This window comes from Spermophilus citellus (assembly GCF_964194105.1).
Source record: "Spermophilus citellus genome assembly, chromosome: 2".
Classification (NCBI taxonomy): domain Eukaryota; kingdom Metazoa; phylum Chordata; class Mammalia; order Rodentia; family Sciuridae; genus Spermophilus; species Spermophilus citellus.
In genome coordinates this window covers 2,005,156-2,021,566 of record NC_138183.1, presented here as the reverse complement: position 1 = coordinate 2,021,566, position 16,411 = coordinate 2,005,156, and the positions used below count along the sequence as shown (strand labels likewise).

Genomic DNA, 16,411 nt, shown 5'->3' with positions numbered 1-16,411 from the left:
TTCTGGGGAAGTCAGGGGCCAGGCCAGTGTCCTGCCTGTCCAAGCCCTAGGGCACCCGTCAGGTCTGTCCACAAGCCTGAGTCCTCCCTCACCGGGCTACAGGTGAGGCCGGCCTCAGGTGGGCCTCTCAGGCCTGGCTCTGACACCTCAGCTTGGCCAGAGCCAAAGCTTCCTGTGGCCACCAGCGGGGGGTCTGACTTACAAGCCCAGAGGTGCACAGGGTGCCCGGAGGCCTCATCCTGGAACTCTGAGGATCTGCATGTTTCTGGGATGCAGCAGCCGGGACCCCCGACCACCATTGGACCTCTGCGCCAGGCTCTTATCATGATCCTCAGACCAAGAGGGGACAAGAGGGTCAGGAGGATGCTGGTCCACAGGTGAGAGCCACACCTCTGGTGTCCACCTGGACCCAGCCCCTGCCAAAGGACCCCAGCGGGCACACAGATGGGCTCCTGGACAGCCCTGCCCTGCTCCAGGCTGAGGGGCTCGTCCTCCTACACCCAGGGTTTGTGACGACCTGGCTCCACGCAGCCAGCAAGTGCCTCCCTCCCACACCAGCAGCTCCAGGCCTCGTCAGAGTGACTCAGAATGAATGGAACCTTCCGCCGGCTGTGGGGGCGAGGAACCCGGGAGGCTGAGCCTACACTCAGAACTCGATCTTCTGGGAGAGCTGAGACTGCTCTGGCCCCCAGAATTCATTTGTGGGGGTGGGGTCACAGGACCTGGGGCCTTGAGTCCAGATGGAGACAGAAGGGCAAGCCTGCTGTCCCCCTGGAGGGAGGTAGGACAAGACCATGGGGCTTGCTTCCCCTGCTGGCAGGAACTGAGTCCCTCCACAGATGTGGGGGGCAGGGGGCCTTGGCCCAGGGTCCCCAACAACCTCATCGTGGCAAGGGCAGCCATGGCAATGGCGAGAAGTTAGCCAGCCCCTCCCTGGGACACCCTGGGCTGAGAGAGGGACATGAGGGTCATCCTGAAAGGACCCCACACAGTCCAAACACCCGGCCCACAGCTCTGAGGGACGCTGAAGAGGATAGCAGCCCTCAGACTACCCTCCCTGGGAGCGGGACCCAGAGCTGCAGCCACCCCCACCCAGCCTGGGCTACTCAGGGACGTCAGCGTCCCTGTGGGGCAGCTGCCTGTGCTCTGAATGGAGGTGGCGCATCTGCCTGATGAATTGGATTCATTACACAAAAGCCACAGGGTTTGTTCTCCTCCAGGAAAATCGCTTTCCCTTTTTAATATCCAGCCTCCGGGCGCACAGCCCTGCCAGGCTCGCTCAGATTAGGGCACAGCTGCAACCCAGCCCAAAATAAGGCACCCGCACGTGAGGGACACACAGGCTGCCCAGGCTCTGGGCCTTGCCGTCCTGCCCCTCCGGCAGTGGCTAGCAGGCAAGGAAATCAGGGAAGATGCCGTCCACCTCCTCCCGCAGTTCAAGGCCCCAGCTGCCCAGGTCAGAGCCCCACAGCTCCAGGGGACTATCCTGGAGCTCCGGGGAGCCAGGCTCAGGGTCGCCCAGGAAGGCTGGCTCTGCCCGCTGTGCTGGGCTACTCCGGGCTGGGGCCCAGGGTGGGACAGTGCTTCCTCTTCCCTCCAGGGACCCTGGGAGCAAAAGGCACATCAGCAGAGGAGGAGGGTGCCCTGGACACTGGGGCAGGCGGGCAGGGTCAGGGCATACAGTGGGGCTCCCTCCGCCACTCTCTACTCCTCTGGGAAGGTAAGCCCTGCCTCCCCGTGGTTCCCAGTCCTCCAGTGCAGAGACCCTGCTCCCAGACAGATCGTGAGGGTATCCCAGCTCTAGGACCTAAAGGGGAAGACCGACACCCAACACGTGACTATCCAGACACCTCCAGGGGCCTCTGTGACGATGTGGGGTTGAGAGAAGGCCCAGGACCCCACACAGCCCACTCCACAGGTCAGATGTCCACACACGTCTCAGGCTCACAGGCATGCCCCTCACACACACGCCCACGTACTCTTGCTCACAGTGGTCACATGCAAGCTCACAGGCACGTGCTCACTCGCATGTATGTTCACACTCAAGTGTGCTCATCCTTACACATCATCACATGTGCATGCACACACACGCTCACACACATGCTTTACCTCTGACTCTCCCTGCCTGTTGCCCTGACAACCACCAGCCAGAGGGAGGTGGAGACCCAGACACACTCTGGAAACTGCACTGTGCACAGCCAGCTGGGCCCGGGCACGACCACCCTAGCTCCGTGGAAAGGGCTGAGGCCCCAGTGCCCGGGCTGGCAAGGGCGAAGGCAGCCTGGACCTCGGCCCCCACTCACCCAGCCACCAGTCAGGACTGGCCGTCAGCAGGAAGGACGTCCCATCCTCCACACTGGATCCTGACACAGACCTGAAAGTGAAAAACCCCCAAGAGACCACCGATGGACCTAGGCCCAAGAAGCCACTTCATATCCAAAGGGGCTCCAGCCCCCATGGGAGCACTGCAGAAACCACCCACTGCTGCACCAAGGGGTGCAGGCGGAGCCCAAGCCCAGGCCTGTCCCTAGCACCCCTGCTGGTTCCTCTCCAGCGCAGCCTTGCTCCCTCCCACGCCCAGCTGGTGTGCGCTCCCAAAACACAAACTCATTTGCCGTCAGCCAAAACAAGAGACAATTAGGAGACAAAAGTATTTTCAGAAACACACATTAGAAAGCCACACGGCCAGGCAGCTGGTCCCGGCCTGACCGCCTGAGCCCCCCTCGCAGACCTGCTGGGCACCAGAGTGGAAGCTTCCAGGTGAGGGGAAAGGCCCAGGGTGCGGCTGGAGGGCGGCCTGCAGTAGCCAGCCCGGTAAGCACGCTCACGCGCACACTCCCCACACACGCACATGCACGCCCATGGGCACCCACCTGGCATCTGCCACAGGTGTCAGGGCTGCCTCCTCAGCCAGCCCACCTGGGGATGTGGGGACTCTGGCTGGGGGCCCGGCCTGGCCCAGACCATCAGGAGCCTCCTGGCTCACCTTGGGGGAGCTCGGCCACTGTGAGTAGGGCGGCCAGCATGGGGGCCGGGGCACCAGGCTGAAGGGCTCTGAGAAGGGGGACACAGTCAGCAGGTCACCTGTCTGCTGCCCCCATGCCCTCTTGATCTGACCAAGTCCAGCCCCACAACAAGGACTCATGGAAGGGGCCCCAGACAGGTGACCAGGCAGAGGGCTGCCCAGAGGCAGGGGCCTAACACCTGGGGAGCAGGAAGCCTCGGGTCTGGGATCCCTTCCACTGAGCCCCTGTGGCCTGCCACCGGACCGCTGCAGCTGGCCTGCCAGCTCTGCCCACAGCAAGCCCCACCACGGCAGCGGTACATCTGCAGGGTCACGAGGTATCACCCGGCGGCAGAACCATTTCCAGAAGTGGAAACACATCTGAGAGGTGACGAACGGTCAGGAGGGCCAGTGCCATCAGGGTCAGGGCCATCACAGGTGCCCCTCAGGGTGACCCCAAAGCCCCCTGACAGAGCTTGGCTAGAGTAGCCTCAAGGAAGGAAGGTGGCACAGGGGAAGGTGGCTGGAAGGCTGCAGGCCTGAGGTGGGTCCCCACAAGAGCACCCCTGCAGCAGAGGCAGAGAGTGGGCACAGAGGTGGCCAATCTAGCCACAAGACCACCATGGACAGCCAGGGGACGCCAAGAACAGCCCACGGTGGCTGCTAGAACTAGACATGGAATAGGTCAGCTGGGTGCCCAAGATGGGCTGAAGGCCTTGGTGCACCCCCATGGCCCCTGGAGGAAGACAGGAGGAAGTGGGGCGCGTCCTTGGGGAGTGGAGGTGGTTAGGACCAGGGCAGGGAGTACAGGGCTACCTGAAAAGAAAACCATCAGCACGGGTCCCCCGCACACAGACAGTGTGAAAACTGGACCTGCACCCAGGAAAAGCGCTCCCCACTCTTAGGGCTGGAGGTCTCCTGACTTGCCCTGGACGTGGTCACTTACCTGGGAGGGAGGGTGGTCCGTCCAGCACCTCACTCTTGTCCACAGCCAGGGTCACACAGCTCAAGGGGTCCTGCTGCCTGGACAGTGTACAGAGGGGGGTGGGGGATACTGAGCCAAGTACTGAGCAGCCCTCCCCACACCAGTCCAGTCCCCCACATCTGCCAAACATGACACCTTTGGAAACACTAGATCCTAACCAAGTGACAGTGACAGTGATCCCACTGGTACGAGTCGGGGCCTAAGCAAGTGACTAGTTCTCGAGACCACAGGTGACTCTGCTGTCCCTGGACATCCCCTAACCCTAAGGATGGGCCCCAGTGGACACTAACGGAGTCACAGTGGATGCTGCCGTCCCAGGGTCAGGCCCACCGGCTGGAATCTGGCTCGCCAAGGTTAACTGCAGAACTTCCTCGCTCCACCTGTGCCAAGCCTCCCTGGAGGAAGCAGGAACCTGGAATTCAAACACACACACACACACACACACACACACACAGGCCAGGCGTGGTGGTGTCCTGCTGGCAGGCTGAGGCAGGAGGATCACAGGCTCAAAGCCAGCCTGGGCACCTCAGTGAGACCCTGTCACAATTTTTTTTTTTTTTAGTTGTAGCTGGACACAAGTCCAACTTTTATTTTTATGTGATGCTGAGGATCGAACCCAGGGCCTCACACATGCTAGGTGAGCGCTCTACAGCTCAGCCCCAGCCCCAGCCCTCAATTTTGATTTTAATTAAAAAACCAACGAAGATAGCGCTCAAGATGTGGTCAGTGTTGGAGCACTTGCCTGCATGCACAGTCCCTGCGTTTGATCCCCAATACCTCAAAGAGTTAATTCAACAAACACACCAATCACAAGGTCAGCTGGGAGGCTGTCAGGACTCTGGTCGGAGCAGCTGTCCCACAGGTGACCAGCAAGCCAGAGCCTCACATAGAGCTCACCCTGCACTCAGGACAAGGCTGCAGGCACAGGGTGAGACCCAGGCCTCGCCCTATCCCCATCTGGCCCCCCGTCCCCACACATGTGGACACCCCCCTCACTGTAGGGGCTATGGAGACTTGGTGAAGCCCTCATGGCTCACAGACCCATGCCTTCTCTCAGGCAAAGCTGCAGGGAAAGGGTCTATGTGGCGCTCCGCCAGGGCAGCATGAGGACACCCTGATTCTCCCCAGTATTGGCATCAAGCATGGGGCGACTGCTCACTGAACAGGACAGGGGAAGCAGGTCCCCTCCCAGGGGAAGAATAGCAACAGGAACAGTTTGAACAAAGTGCCCTGCAGAAGCCACAGCCAGCCCAGGCTGTGGAGGGAGGCATGAAGCTGGAGGGGACACTGCCCCTGAGCAACACTGGGCCATCCTCACCAGACCAGGTCCACACACCCACAACTTACAGCATGCTGCTCCCCACCAGGAACCAGGGTGTGGGTGAGCCGAAGAAACTGCACAGCCATCTCCAGGACGGAGGCCATGTCCTCCCGCCGGCCATCGAACTGGGGCAGCAGGGCCCGCAGGCGCTCACAGCTCACAGAGATCCGCCTCCTGTGCCCAGAAAAATTTTAAAAAGTCCACAAACCCATCCAGCCTCCACCAGAAGGGGCAGCAGCTGCTGGAACCCCAAGGACCTCTCCCGGGGAACCAGCAGAGGACAAGGCCACTAATTAACTCTCCAGCTGTCTGAGCTGAGGGTTTCCAGGGGTCAGCCTCGCCATCCCAGAAGGACCAGGGTGTGGACAGCGGTGAGACAGTGTACAGGTCTAAAGGATCCCAAACGTACAACCTCCAGATGCCTGGGCTTCAGGCCACAGGGTGCTGCTGGACCCCCCCCCCCACGTGGATTTACCTTGGTCAGTTGGCCCTGGCTGCCTGAGGCCAGGAGGCAGTCACAGCCCCCACCCCTTAAAACCAGGCGGGGCCAGGAGGGCTCCTCCACAAATTGGCCACTCACCTGCGCTCCCTCTCACTGAGCACGTTCCTAGGGAGACTGGAGCTGAGGCCCTCGGTCACTGCAGGCTCCTTGACCCGGGCAGGTACCTGGGTTGGGTCCTGGAAGCTGGCCAGGGTCCCAGACAAGGAAGAGCCGCTAGAGAGAAGAAGCCAGGACCCCCCCCCCCCCCGGTTGTGAATCCCAAAAAAGACCATCAGGAGCCCCAGGAGTAGTAACAGGTGTCTATAGGGGGTGGCTGGGGAAAAGCAGAGCACAAGCCAGGGTCACAGCGAGAACACATGGCAGGCCCTGGTCAGCACGGGACCCTCCCCCGCCTCCCCCAGGAGCAGGGTGGGGCCTCTGCCACAGGTGCTCCAGGTAGGGTGAAGATGGTAGTCCCTTGGCAGAGGCCTCGGGACCTGACACCCTCACACTCCTCTCGCAATTCTTTACCTGCAACCCCCAAAGCCAGGGACTCTGGGGACCCCAGCCCGGAGCTCAGGGCCACCGCGAGACGCCATGGGAACCAGGTGTGGCGGCGGGAGAAACAAACGGGACCCGGGCAGCGACCCCACGCTCAGCCCGCGGCCCCGCCCCCTCCCCCTCCCGGACGCCCGCCTTGCCCACGTGCTCCGCACGCGGCGGACACCTGGCCCCGGCCCCCGCGGCCCCGCCCCGCCCTGCGCGCCCCGCCCCCGGCCCGCGCGGCCACCTACGGGAAAGTTCCCCCAGGCAGAGGTTGCCGGGAAGTGGCGGGCGGCTCCACCCTCCCCAGGCCCCCGCGGGACGCCCAGGGAAAGGCCAGCGTTCGCCTTGCGGAGGGTGCGCTCGGTTGCCGCTCGGGCTGGGTCCCTGCCGCCCTTGGATGCCCCGGGTTTCGGGGCGCGCCCTGTCTTCGGGGAACTCAGCCTAGCTGGGAGCTGAGGCTGGTCTGCGAACTGTGTCGCAGGACGAGCCGAGTCCCTCTCTTCCCGAGGCGCGCCATCCCCTGCACCTTTTTCTCTGCACTACCACCCCCCCACCCCGCCGAGCACCAAAGCCTGGGGGCGCCTGCCAGCCCTCCCCGGGTCCCGCCACAGCCCACGTGTCCGGCCCAGCTCGCGGGCAATTAGCGTGCGTCCCCTGCCCCGCCAGGTGCCCTCCGACTGCCTGGTCTGCTCCACCCGACCCCAGTCGACAGCAGGCCTCTGGGTGTGCGGTGGGAGCTGCAGATCCTCACCAGCGCTCCGCTGGCCTCTGCTCACGTCGCTGCTGATCCCGCTCCATGAAGTTCTATGGTGAATGGCGGGAGGAAGCGGGGAAGGGAGCCTTCCTCCTTCCGGCAGAGGCCCCCTGCGGTTAGGGCCCAGGAAGCACTGCATTTCTGTTAGATTTTCCTGGACTTGCTGGGAACGGTTCCTGAAGGAAGTCACTGGGCCAGGGGACACAGCACCTCTCCAGGTGAACTGAAGTGGGGTGTCCCCTGGGAGGCTGGGCCTGAGACTGGCCAGAGCCCCTGTCCCTGCCTTCAGTGGGGCTGAGATTGGGGTTCCAGGTGGAGCTTTGGGTGCTGGGACCTGGGTGAGCCAGAGACGGAGAAAGCGTTCCTTGGGTGTGGAGGGTAAGGCCCACAGTCAGGGGCCCTCTTCATCCTTGCGCCAGGCATTGGGGGTGATGACATGGTCAGGCCACCTAGGAAAGGAGGGGCAGAAGCCACATCTTGGGACTGAGGGAGGGTGTCAGGCAGGGGACCGATGGGTGGAACAGGAGGAGGGGGCCTGAGGCTGGATCAGTTCCTGTTTCCACCCAAGGCTCGGGGCCAAGCCAGCCCTCAGGATTGAGGGGACAGCCCCAGGATTCACCAGACAGCTTGTGTTTTTTAAGAGGGTGTGAAGTGGAGCCAGAAATGCTTGGATGTATTCACTTCTGCCAGCACGTGTGGGGACCTGGCATTCCCGTGGGAGGAGAGGAGTTGGCAGCTCCTGGCCTTGGAGGATATGCAGGGCCCCAGGGAAAGTGCCCGGATACACCCAGCAGAGCAGACAAGAAGGCACCGGGTGCTGGGTCGCAGTGGGTGGGGACGTGCCAACCTGCCTGCCCTTTGGAGGAAGGGGCTGAAGGCAGGGTCTTAGACCTTGGCACAGTACCTTCCTACTCCTGGCTGGGAAGTGGGATGCAGGCTGGCCTTCTGGGGCCTGGCTTCTCCATGGCACATTGGGGCCAAGTTTTGGTTTCCCCAAAGCCCTTAGAAATGTCACCATTCCTGTCAGGGTCTCCCGTGGCTGACTCCCTGTGTAATCATCTCTGATTGGCCAGAGCAGCACCTCCCTGCAGGGCTCTTGTTGAATAGTGATAGGCAAGATGCCCCCTGAGTGACCATCTCTGAGTTCCCCAAGCTGCCGGGACCTTCAAGAGGGACATTCAGCCACTGGTCGGTGAGGGTCCTGCTGGGCACAGTGCCCAGCCAGGGGAGCAGTATCCACCTCTCAGGACCAAGATGGGAAAGCCTCCATGATGCAGGAATGCTGGTGACCTGGGGAGGGACATGGGCTGCACCCATGGAGACTGCAGAACATCCCAGACTTCTGCTGAGTGCCCCAGCCCTGGCCCACAGAGTTCCTGAGCTCAGCCTGCTGTGTCCTGCAGGCAGAGAAGGGACCTCAATAGAGATGGCAGTTGGGGACCATCTCACGGTGCACCCTCCCAATTGTCCCTGGCCCAGCTCTGCCCTGGGCATCCCCTCATACTGACCATGGCCCCCAGTGCGTATCCCCAGCCTGGGGAAAAACTGGGGAATTGATGTTGGCTCAGCCCTACACCCCTGATTCCCCAGCCCCCCTTTGTTCTCTCTCCGTCTCTGTGTCTCTGTCTTAATCTCTCTTCCACCCGCTTCCTCTTATTGCGCTGCCCTGCTTTAGAGAAGGTTCTGGGTGGCACTGGACAACAAAGAGTCAAAGAACTCAAAGTTCCCCAACCTGAGCCAGGCTGCCCGGGTGTCCTGTATGTACCCCCCCCCCAACACACACAAACACACTTACTATCTGTGTGAAAGGTGTTCTGTGTGTGCCCACGTGGCTGAAAGAGCAGGACAAGGGACAGATGGGCAGTCACTGCTACCTAGGGTCTAGATGGCCCCCAGTCCCAGCCCAGTGGGTTCCTAGCAGTGGACAGTGTGGGACCAGCAAGGGTCTTGGTGCAGGCTGCTACAAGAGTGGACAGTGCCTGGCAGGGGTCAGGGCAGGTGCTACTCGACTTGCACTGAGGGGAGAAGGCAGGACGCTGTGGCGCACCAATACTTGTAGGTAGCTTGGACACTTTAAACGCGGAAGAAAGACCAGAGTGCCCCTGCACCCGCGCTGCACAGAGGCCCCTGCGGGATGGGCCCGCTCCCACGGTGGAACCCCGAGCGCGCTTGTGTCTTTGTAGCCATTAGCGAGCCCCTTCTTAGTTTCTGCCCGCCAAGGCGCGGGTCCCCCGCAGGAGTGCAGATAGACAACCCGCGACGCTGCAGCGGTCACAGAGTGGCCGGCAGGGGGCGCGCACAGCCAGGCGCCTGCACCTGGACCCTGGAACCTGCTGGTTTTCCCTCAATCTGAGTGAAGAAAATGTTAAGTGTTCTGGGGCCAAGAGCGCCAAGAGGCGGAGGGGGCTGCTGACTCGCTTCTGCCTCGGCGCTCCGCTCGGTGGCCTAGTCCAAGCGCCAGGCCTGGTGCTGGGGGGGGGGGGGGGCATAGCCTGGGGGCGGCTCCTGGGGGACTAGGGGCTATGCCAGCAGGACTTTTGAGTTCCACTGTTCCACGAGGACGGCCAATGCGACCCCACCCCCACGCCCAGGCAGATCCCAGTCTGGGCTAATACCATCCTTGTGAGAATCCGGGCCCCCATGTCCAAGGCCTTCATCCCCAGGACCCAAGCTGCCTTGGGGACAGGGATGCCCCTCCAGCAGAGCCTGGCAGGTGTCCTTGCATGTCCTAGTGCATCTGTCATGTGGGGCTCTGAGCCTCTCCAGTGGGCAAAGGACGTGGTGTCCGGAGCCCGCCCATGTGCAGAGCCCCCTCCTTCCTGCAGAGGAGGCCCCCAGCAGTGGGGGGATGCCTGCTAGCCCCCTGCCTGGACCCCCCTCCCTGGAGAGGGGCCCATGGGGTGTTCCCACATGACAGGGCAGTGCTGGGCAACCCCAGAAAGGCCCTCTTTGGGAAGGGTGTGTGAGTGAGCTGTCAGAGGTGGACAGGAGTCCTGGGTTCCAGTCACTTGGTGATTTTCATGGGTCACTTCTTCTGAGGTCCCAATTGCCCACCCCAGTGATGGCACAGTCTGCTAAGAAGGGCTTCCAGGTGGCTGGGAGCCAGTGTTCTCAGTGCAGTGGCCTGGGCTACCACACAGCTCCTGCCCACCCCCCTGGCCGTACAGGGGACAGGGCAGCAGTGCGGGTGGAGGAGCCCAGGAGGGCAGAGCCACCCAGGTCCTGCTTGGCCCTAGCGGTCAGCCCCCGAGCACAGGTACTGCTGCCCCTCACCCTGTGCCAGGAGCCAGACTCCAGGACCCTGGACATAGCCTGTCCAGGCCCTTACCTCCAGTGTGGTTGGTCTTGGCTGTTCTGAGACAGGAGACATGTTTCCTCAGGGGACCCTCCCTGTGTGGAACAGGAGGGCTGGAGCAGATGGGCAAAGGGTCCTTGTGGTGTGGGGCCAGGCTCATGGGGCAGGTTCCTAGCTGGAGCCACCCTGGAGGGACACACCAGGAGGTGCAGGGTAGGGACAATTTGGGACCCAAATCACATGTCTAAGAGTGAGTGCCATGGACAGTATCCTTGGGAAGTGGGTGTTGCCTGGACCTCCCATGGCCACTTTGGGGGGTCAGCCAGGTGATGTCTTTCCGGCACAGTAAGTGACCCCAGGAGGCTCTTTGATTTCTGTCACCCCTCCCAGTCTGGGCATCCTCTGCCATCTCCCTCTATGGCCTGGGTGTCACCCTCCCTGGCCATTCTTTCCAGGTTCATTACCTGTGCCATCTGCCTGCTGCAGACCAGGCCAGAGCACCCTGTCAGCTCCCGGCCTGGTGGCACCTTCTGCCTAGCACAGTCTACCCACTGGGCTGTCAGCTTCCAGGTTGCAGAAGTCTCCACCCAAGTCTCCTCTGGGGGCTGCCCCTCCTCCCTGCTTGTCTGAGTTGGTCTCTGTTCCTGCAGAGTACACCATCACTCTGCAGATGGCATTGCTGCTAGGGCTGGGGGCAGGGGTATCGGGCACACTGGGTGAAGACCCTGCGGGAAAGGACAGCCTGGCATGGAGAGCTGAGCCCTGGATGAGGCCCAGGTTGGCAGCTCAGAGAGGTGATCCTCAGCACAGGAAGTGAGGAACTCTCGGGAGAACTTCCAGGCAGGAGAGGGGGCTCCTCCTGGGCAGGGACCTCCTGGTACAGGACCTCCTGGTGAGGTGGGGGTACGGCATGGTCAGAATCTGGACCTGGAGTCCAGCGGCCCTGATGCCTGGCTCTTCTCCCTCCCGAGTCTTGGGTAACACGAGCGTCATGCTAGGCCACTGTGTGTGCGCCACAGTGCTCACACCCCAGCCCCATCCCAGGGGTCCCCCTAGGTCCCCAGGCTGCCCGACTGAGCAGTGGGGATCCAGAGAGGAGCTGTCAGCTTCCAGGTTGCAGAAGTTTCCACCCAAGCCCCCCGACCCCTCCTACTCCCGTGCCTCCCCACCCCAAAGCCCCTGCTATGAGGCCAGGGGCCAGGGCACCCCTTCCTCTACCATCATTCTTGAGTCTGGTTGCTCCTGCCCTGGAGGTGACAGCTGCTGGAGCTAGGCTGACCCAGAGTCAGGAGTCCCTTCCCCACCCCCTAATGCACTTCCCATCAGAGACCCCAGCCACTAGCCTCCCTGGAACTACTAGTTCCCAATGGCCCTGCTCCCATAGGTCACAGGACCCTAGCCTGGGCCCAGATGGCCAGGACACAGAGCTCAACCCTGGCGCCCTGCCAGGGTACATGCCTGGCCAGCCCTCCAGGCCCATATTAGGGAGCCCTGCAGGGCAACAGAACACAGCCCAGGCCCCTTGGGAGAGGCTTGAGGCCTTGGTGCAGCCCAGCCCAAGCCAGCAGGACGGACAGGGGTGGAAGGAGCTCGGGGCTCTGCCCCGGGCCTGGATTTCCACGGCAGCTCAGGAGGACAGAGTGAGTGAGCAGAGGCAACAGGGCCTGGGGATTCTGCCACCAGCCAAGGGTGCTGCTCTGCACACACTGGTCTCAGCCACCCACCACACCAGTCTCCACGCGTCTGCAGTCCCATCTTGACCAGCCCTGGAAGTTGCTGAGGCTCCAGGTACTGCCAGCCCAGGGAAGGGTGGCTCTTCTGTACCCCACAGACAACTCGGGTTTCCCTGGAACAGGGAAGTCCATGTGGGTGAAGGATGCCAGCGAGTGATGTGTGCCCCCCAGCCTCAAAGGCATGCTCAGCAAGCACACATGCCTGCAGTCACGTGCCATGTAGCTGGTGGGCAGGGTGTGAGAACTCCAGGGTGGTGGGAAGGGCTGCCAGTGACCTGTGTGACAGAGGGGTCACCCACAAGGAGTCGGGGAGGAGGGGCCTGCCCAGTGCTAGGCCTGGCCAAATGGGCGCTCTCCAGGCCAGTGTGTGGGCAAGGCCTGGGCTGAGTGAGGCTCTGCTGGGTCTGACACAGGGAGATGACGCTGGCACTCAACTCTGGGCATCAAAGAAGAAGACACACAAGGGGCCACTGAGGTGCAGCCCTGGACGAGGCTTTCTCAAGGAGGGGCCGAGAGCTGCCCTAGAAAAGGGGCCAGGAGGAGGCAGACTAGGAGGCCAGCCTCACAGCAGTAGAGATGGGCGGGTGCTGAGGGCGGCTGGGGTCCGGCCCGGGTTGGGCAGGACCCCTCAGGAATCCGCAGGAGGGCTGGGGGGCTTTGACTTCAAGACTGGCCCATCCTGATCCAAGTCAGTGGCTGTGTGAGCTGGACAAGTCACAGCCCTCTCAGGGCCTTGGTGTCCCATCTGTAAGACGGGAGTGACAGCCTCTGCCTGGAGTGGTGAGCTGAGGCCTGATGGTGACCAGAAGAGACGGGGCCCGCAGAGCTGTGCAGACACCTCTGTACCCAGGCCAGTGCTGCTGGGAGCTGGGGCTGATGTCCGCCCATTGTCTCAGTGCGCTTCCCTGAGAGGAGCTGCCAGGCCAGAAGACCTCATGTCACCAGTGGGACCGGCTGCCCCCGCAGCAGTGCCCGGCACAGTGGGAGATGTGTTCTGGGGACCCTGGACTGGGCCTGCTCTTCTGTGGCTCCCTTGCCTCTGAGCCTCAGCAGCACTGGTGCCATCTCCTGCACGGGGCACTGCAGCCTGGGGACGTGCTGCCAGCCCTCCAGTCTAGTTAGTGGTAAGACCAGGCACTTCCTGCTGGGACCTCAGGCCAGCACCATCCTTGTGGTGAGGCTCTGGACAGCAGGAACGTAAGCTGTGAGGCTCAGGGGTGCGCGTGGGTTCCAGGCAGGGGTGTGGGTGTCATAGAGACACTCCCTGGTGGCCTAGTCCTTCCTTCCTGGCAGCTTTGTCTCTGCCAACCACTCGAGCTGTCTGCCTTCCAGTCACTTCTCCTGCCGTGGTGGCAGCAGGCACATGGGGCTCAGCCTGCCTGTAGCATCTGAGGAGTGGCACAGGACAGGCCAGGGTGGCACTGCAGCAAAGCATGCCCCTGTGGTCTTTGTCAGGCACCAGCTGCTGAAGGCCCAGAGGGCACTGGTGGCCATGGGGACAGGGCAAGGTGACAGGACCCTCAGCCAAGTCCAGGTGGGCTTTGAAGGGTCTTGCACTAGCTCCAGGCTGGCACAGTCCAGGTGGGGGACTGAGAACCCATGTGTGCCTGTCACCAGACACCCGGAGCAGCCATGGGGTCAGGCCCATGGCCAGGTACCCAGGCAGCTTCAAAGGAAAAGAAAAGATATGGCCTGTGGGTGGGACTGGCCAAGAGCCCCAGGCACTTGAGGGTGAGCACTCGGCCCTGAGATATGGTCATGGACATGACCCAGAGTGGGCTGCTGTCCACTGACAGGGAGTTAGCAGAGGGCTCTCCAAGAGGCTGACCAAGCCCAGGATATGCCAGGGATAGGGACTGCAGTCCCTCATTCTTGGGGGCAGGGCCTGGTGGTGATGGCCCCAGCCAAGGCCAGGCCTCTGTGCCAGGCTTCCTCCCTTCCTCCCAGGTGGGTTGTGCCCAGGGAGAGCTGCCCGGGTGTCAGTATAGATGCTCCCCAGTTTGGATTCTGCTCAACATGAGCCCAGAGCTTTCACTGTGGACCATGACCTGTGTGTCATAGGAGATGGTGGGCTGCAGCCACCCTCCGTGTGGTGTGGAGAGGGATGTCACCCAGACACACTGGCCCACCCAGCTGCCTGGGCAGCTAGCACAGCTCTGGCTTTTAACTGCTGCACGCAGGAAACTATGAGTCTTTCTGTCTAGGTCAGCAGAGAGCCCAGCCTGCCCCACTTGCCAGGCACCAAGCCCAGCACTCTGCTGTCCCACGCCACAGTGACACTGCACTGCTGTTTACCTCCTAGACCTGGTCTCCTTGACCTGCAGGGGCACTCCAGCCTGCAGGCCTGAACACACACACTCGTACATACATACGTATGTGCACACATGCTCACACATCCCTGTGTGCTGGAGTGTGTGCAGGTGTGGCGTACAGTCTGTGCACGCACGTGTTCATACGGGTGCCTGTGCACACACGCCACGCCATGCTTGGACTGTACCGCCCCCCTCCCCGCCCCTCTGTAAGCATCTGCAGTCTCCCCGAGACCTTGGAGCCCAGGGTGAGCATCTGGAGAATGTATCTCTGCAGAGGAACTGCCTCTCAGTGGAGGCTGGTCACACCCGAGCCTGGGTGGTCAGGGTCAGCACTAAAAGCACCCCGGCTCTCACGGGAACCCCTGGGAGCCTGGGAAGAACATCTACGCACCCATCCTGAGGAGCAGGCCTCGCCCTTCTCCAAGCCCACCCAGCTCTGATCTGGTGAAGCTGCGATCATTAGTCAGGAGATGAGGTGCTGCCGCCATACCCCACCCTGGCCTAAAGCCGGGCTTGCCAGTGGCTGGGGAAGGCCTCTGTGTCTCCTCTGTGAACAGTCACCCAGAGAAACCGCCTTCTGGCCTGGGATCCTCTGGAAGATTCCATATCTAGGTTTGCGGAACCCTGTTAAAAGCCCTGGGTCTTTGCAGTATGGTGCCCACCCAGGCTCACGCGGAGACCTGTGTGCTCAGGAGTGGCCTGCAGGTAACTGTTGGTCTTTCCTGAGTTGTGGACACCCAGGTCTTCAGTGTTTGCCTTTATGATGGACAGCTGCGCCCCAGCCTCCTTGGGCACAGGGCAAGGGTGTCCCTGGGAGGTCTCCAAGGTGGAAGGACCTGCTGCTGGGTCATAGTCAGTAGCCACCCTCCATATGGCTGAGTGGGTACAGGAGCCCTGGGTTCCAATATCCCCGCACTCCACACTCTCAAACTGGGTCCACCTGCCAGTGCATGGCCAGCTCTGCCCGCCTGAGTGCCGTTCTGTCCCTGTCCTCCTCTTTGGACTGCTGCCCCTGCGCTGCTTTCTGTGGGCCACCTGGCTGCTCCTGACTTCCTGCTGCACTCCTTGGTTGTCCCCAGGTTCTTTTCAAGCAGCACCTCTGGTTCAACAGGCGAGTTTTACTCCGGTGCGGAAGGTCACAGACCCCTTCCTCTATGCCTTGCGGGATCTAGCATGTTAGGCGATTCCAGCATTTCCTCGGTTTCTTCCTGGGCGTGAGGCCCTGAGGTGGCTCCAGTTCTACTTACTTTGATCTAGTGGAAGGCGCACGGCAGAGCAGATCTCTCAGGGGCCCAGGCTCCAGAGCCTGTTCCTGGGTCTGTGCACTGAACTGCTGAGGCCAAGGGGACCAGCCCCAAGCTGAAAAACAGCAAGGCTGAGCCCACTGCAGAGGCTCTCTGCGGCTCCTCCATAGCAAGAGAGTTCTCCCACCCCATGGGACCCGTGGCCACTACCGAAGTCAGACCAGGACTGGTCCCAGGGCTTTCACCTAGGATAGGATTGTCCACCATGCCCCCTTCTCCACCCGCGTCCCCATGCAGACGGGGTGGCCAAGGGTGCTCAGCTGTGCTCCACTGCTGTCATTTCCTATGCCAGCCCCGCCCCCCCCCCGCCAAGAGCCCCACCAGGGTGTCCGCGCCACGATGTCCGTGCCATGGTGCACATGACTGGCGGGAGGAGCCCACTCTGTTCTCTCAGGATCCTCTCAGCTGCTGCTGCACTTTCACTCTTCAGCATGAGTTTCTGAAACGTTTGTTAGATTCTGGGGAAATGATGATGCGCTCTTGATGGGAGTCCATTAACTGCCCACTTGGAGGATGACCACTGGGAACATGATGGCTCCCGCCCCTCCCGACAGCTCCCAGTCCAGCGGTCAGGGAATCGCAGTCCCGGGGCAGGCAGGTCCTGGGTTCTTGCACCTTGCCGCCCAGTGACAGAACCTTTCCCCAGCAGTGTCTCTGGCTCCCGGATGCTCCTGCT

General features: G+C 61.9%; 1 protein-coding gene across 1 annotated transcript; it reads right to left on the bottom strand.

Annotated features, from left to right (window-relative positions):
- Positions 1 to 1,387: 1,387 nt before the first annotated feature.
- Positions 1,388 to 6,390, bottom strand: SOHLH1 (spermatogenesis and oogenesis specific basic helix-loop-helix 1; the record flags this gene model as incomplete). Its single annotated transcript, XM_081279810.1, has 8 exons — positions 1,388 to 1,605; positions 2,304 to 2,374; positions 2,874 to 3,054; positions 3,951 to 4,023; positions 4,276 to 4,401; positions 5,337 to 5,484; positions 5,891 to 6,025; positions 6,323 to 6,390. The coding sequence occupies 8 exons, from the start codon at positions 6,388 to 6,390 to the stop codon at positions 1,388 to 1,390; spliced, it is 1,020 nt and encodes a 339-aa protein (XP_081135936.1).
- Positions 6,391 to 16,411: the final 10,021 nt, after the last annotated feature.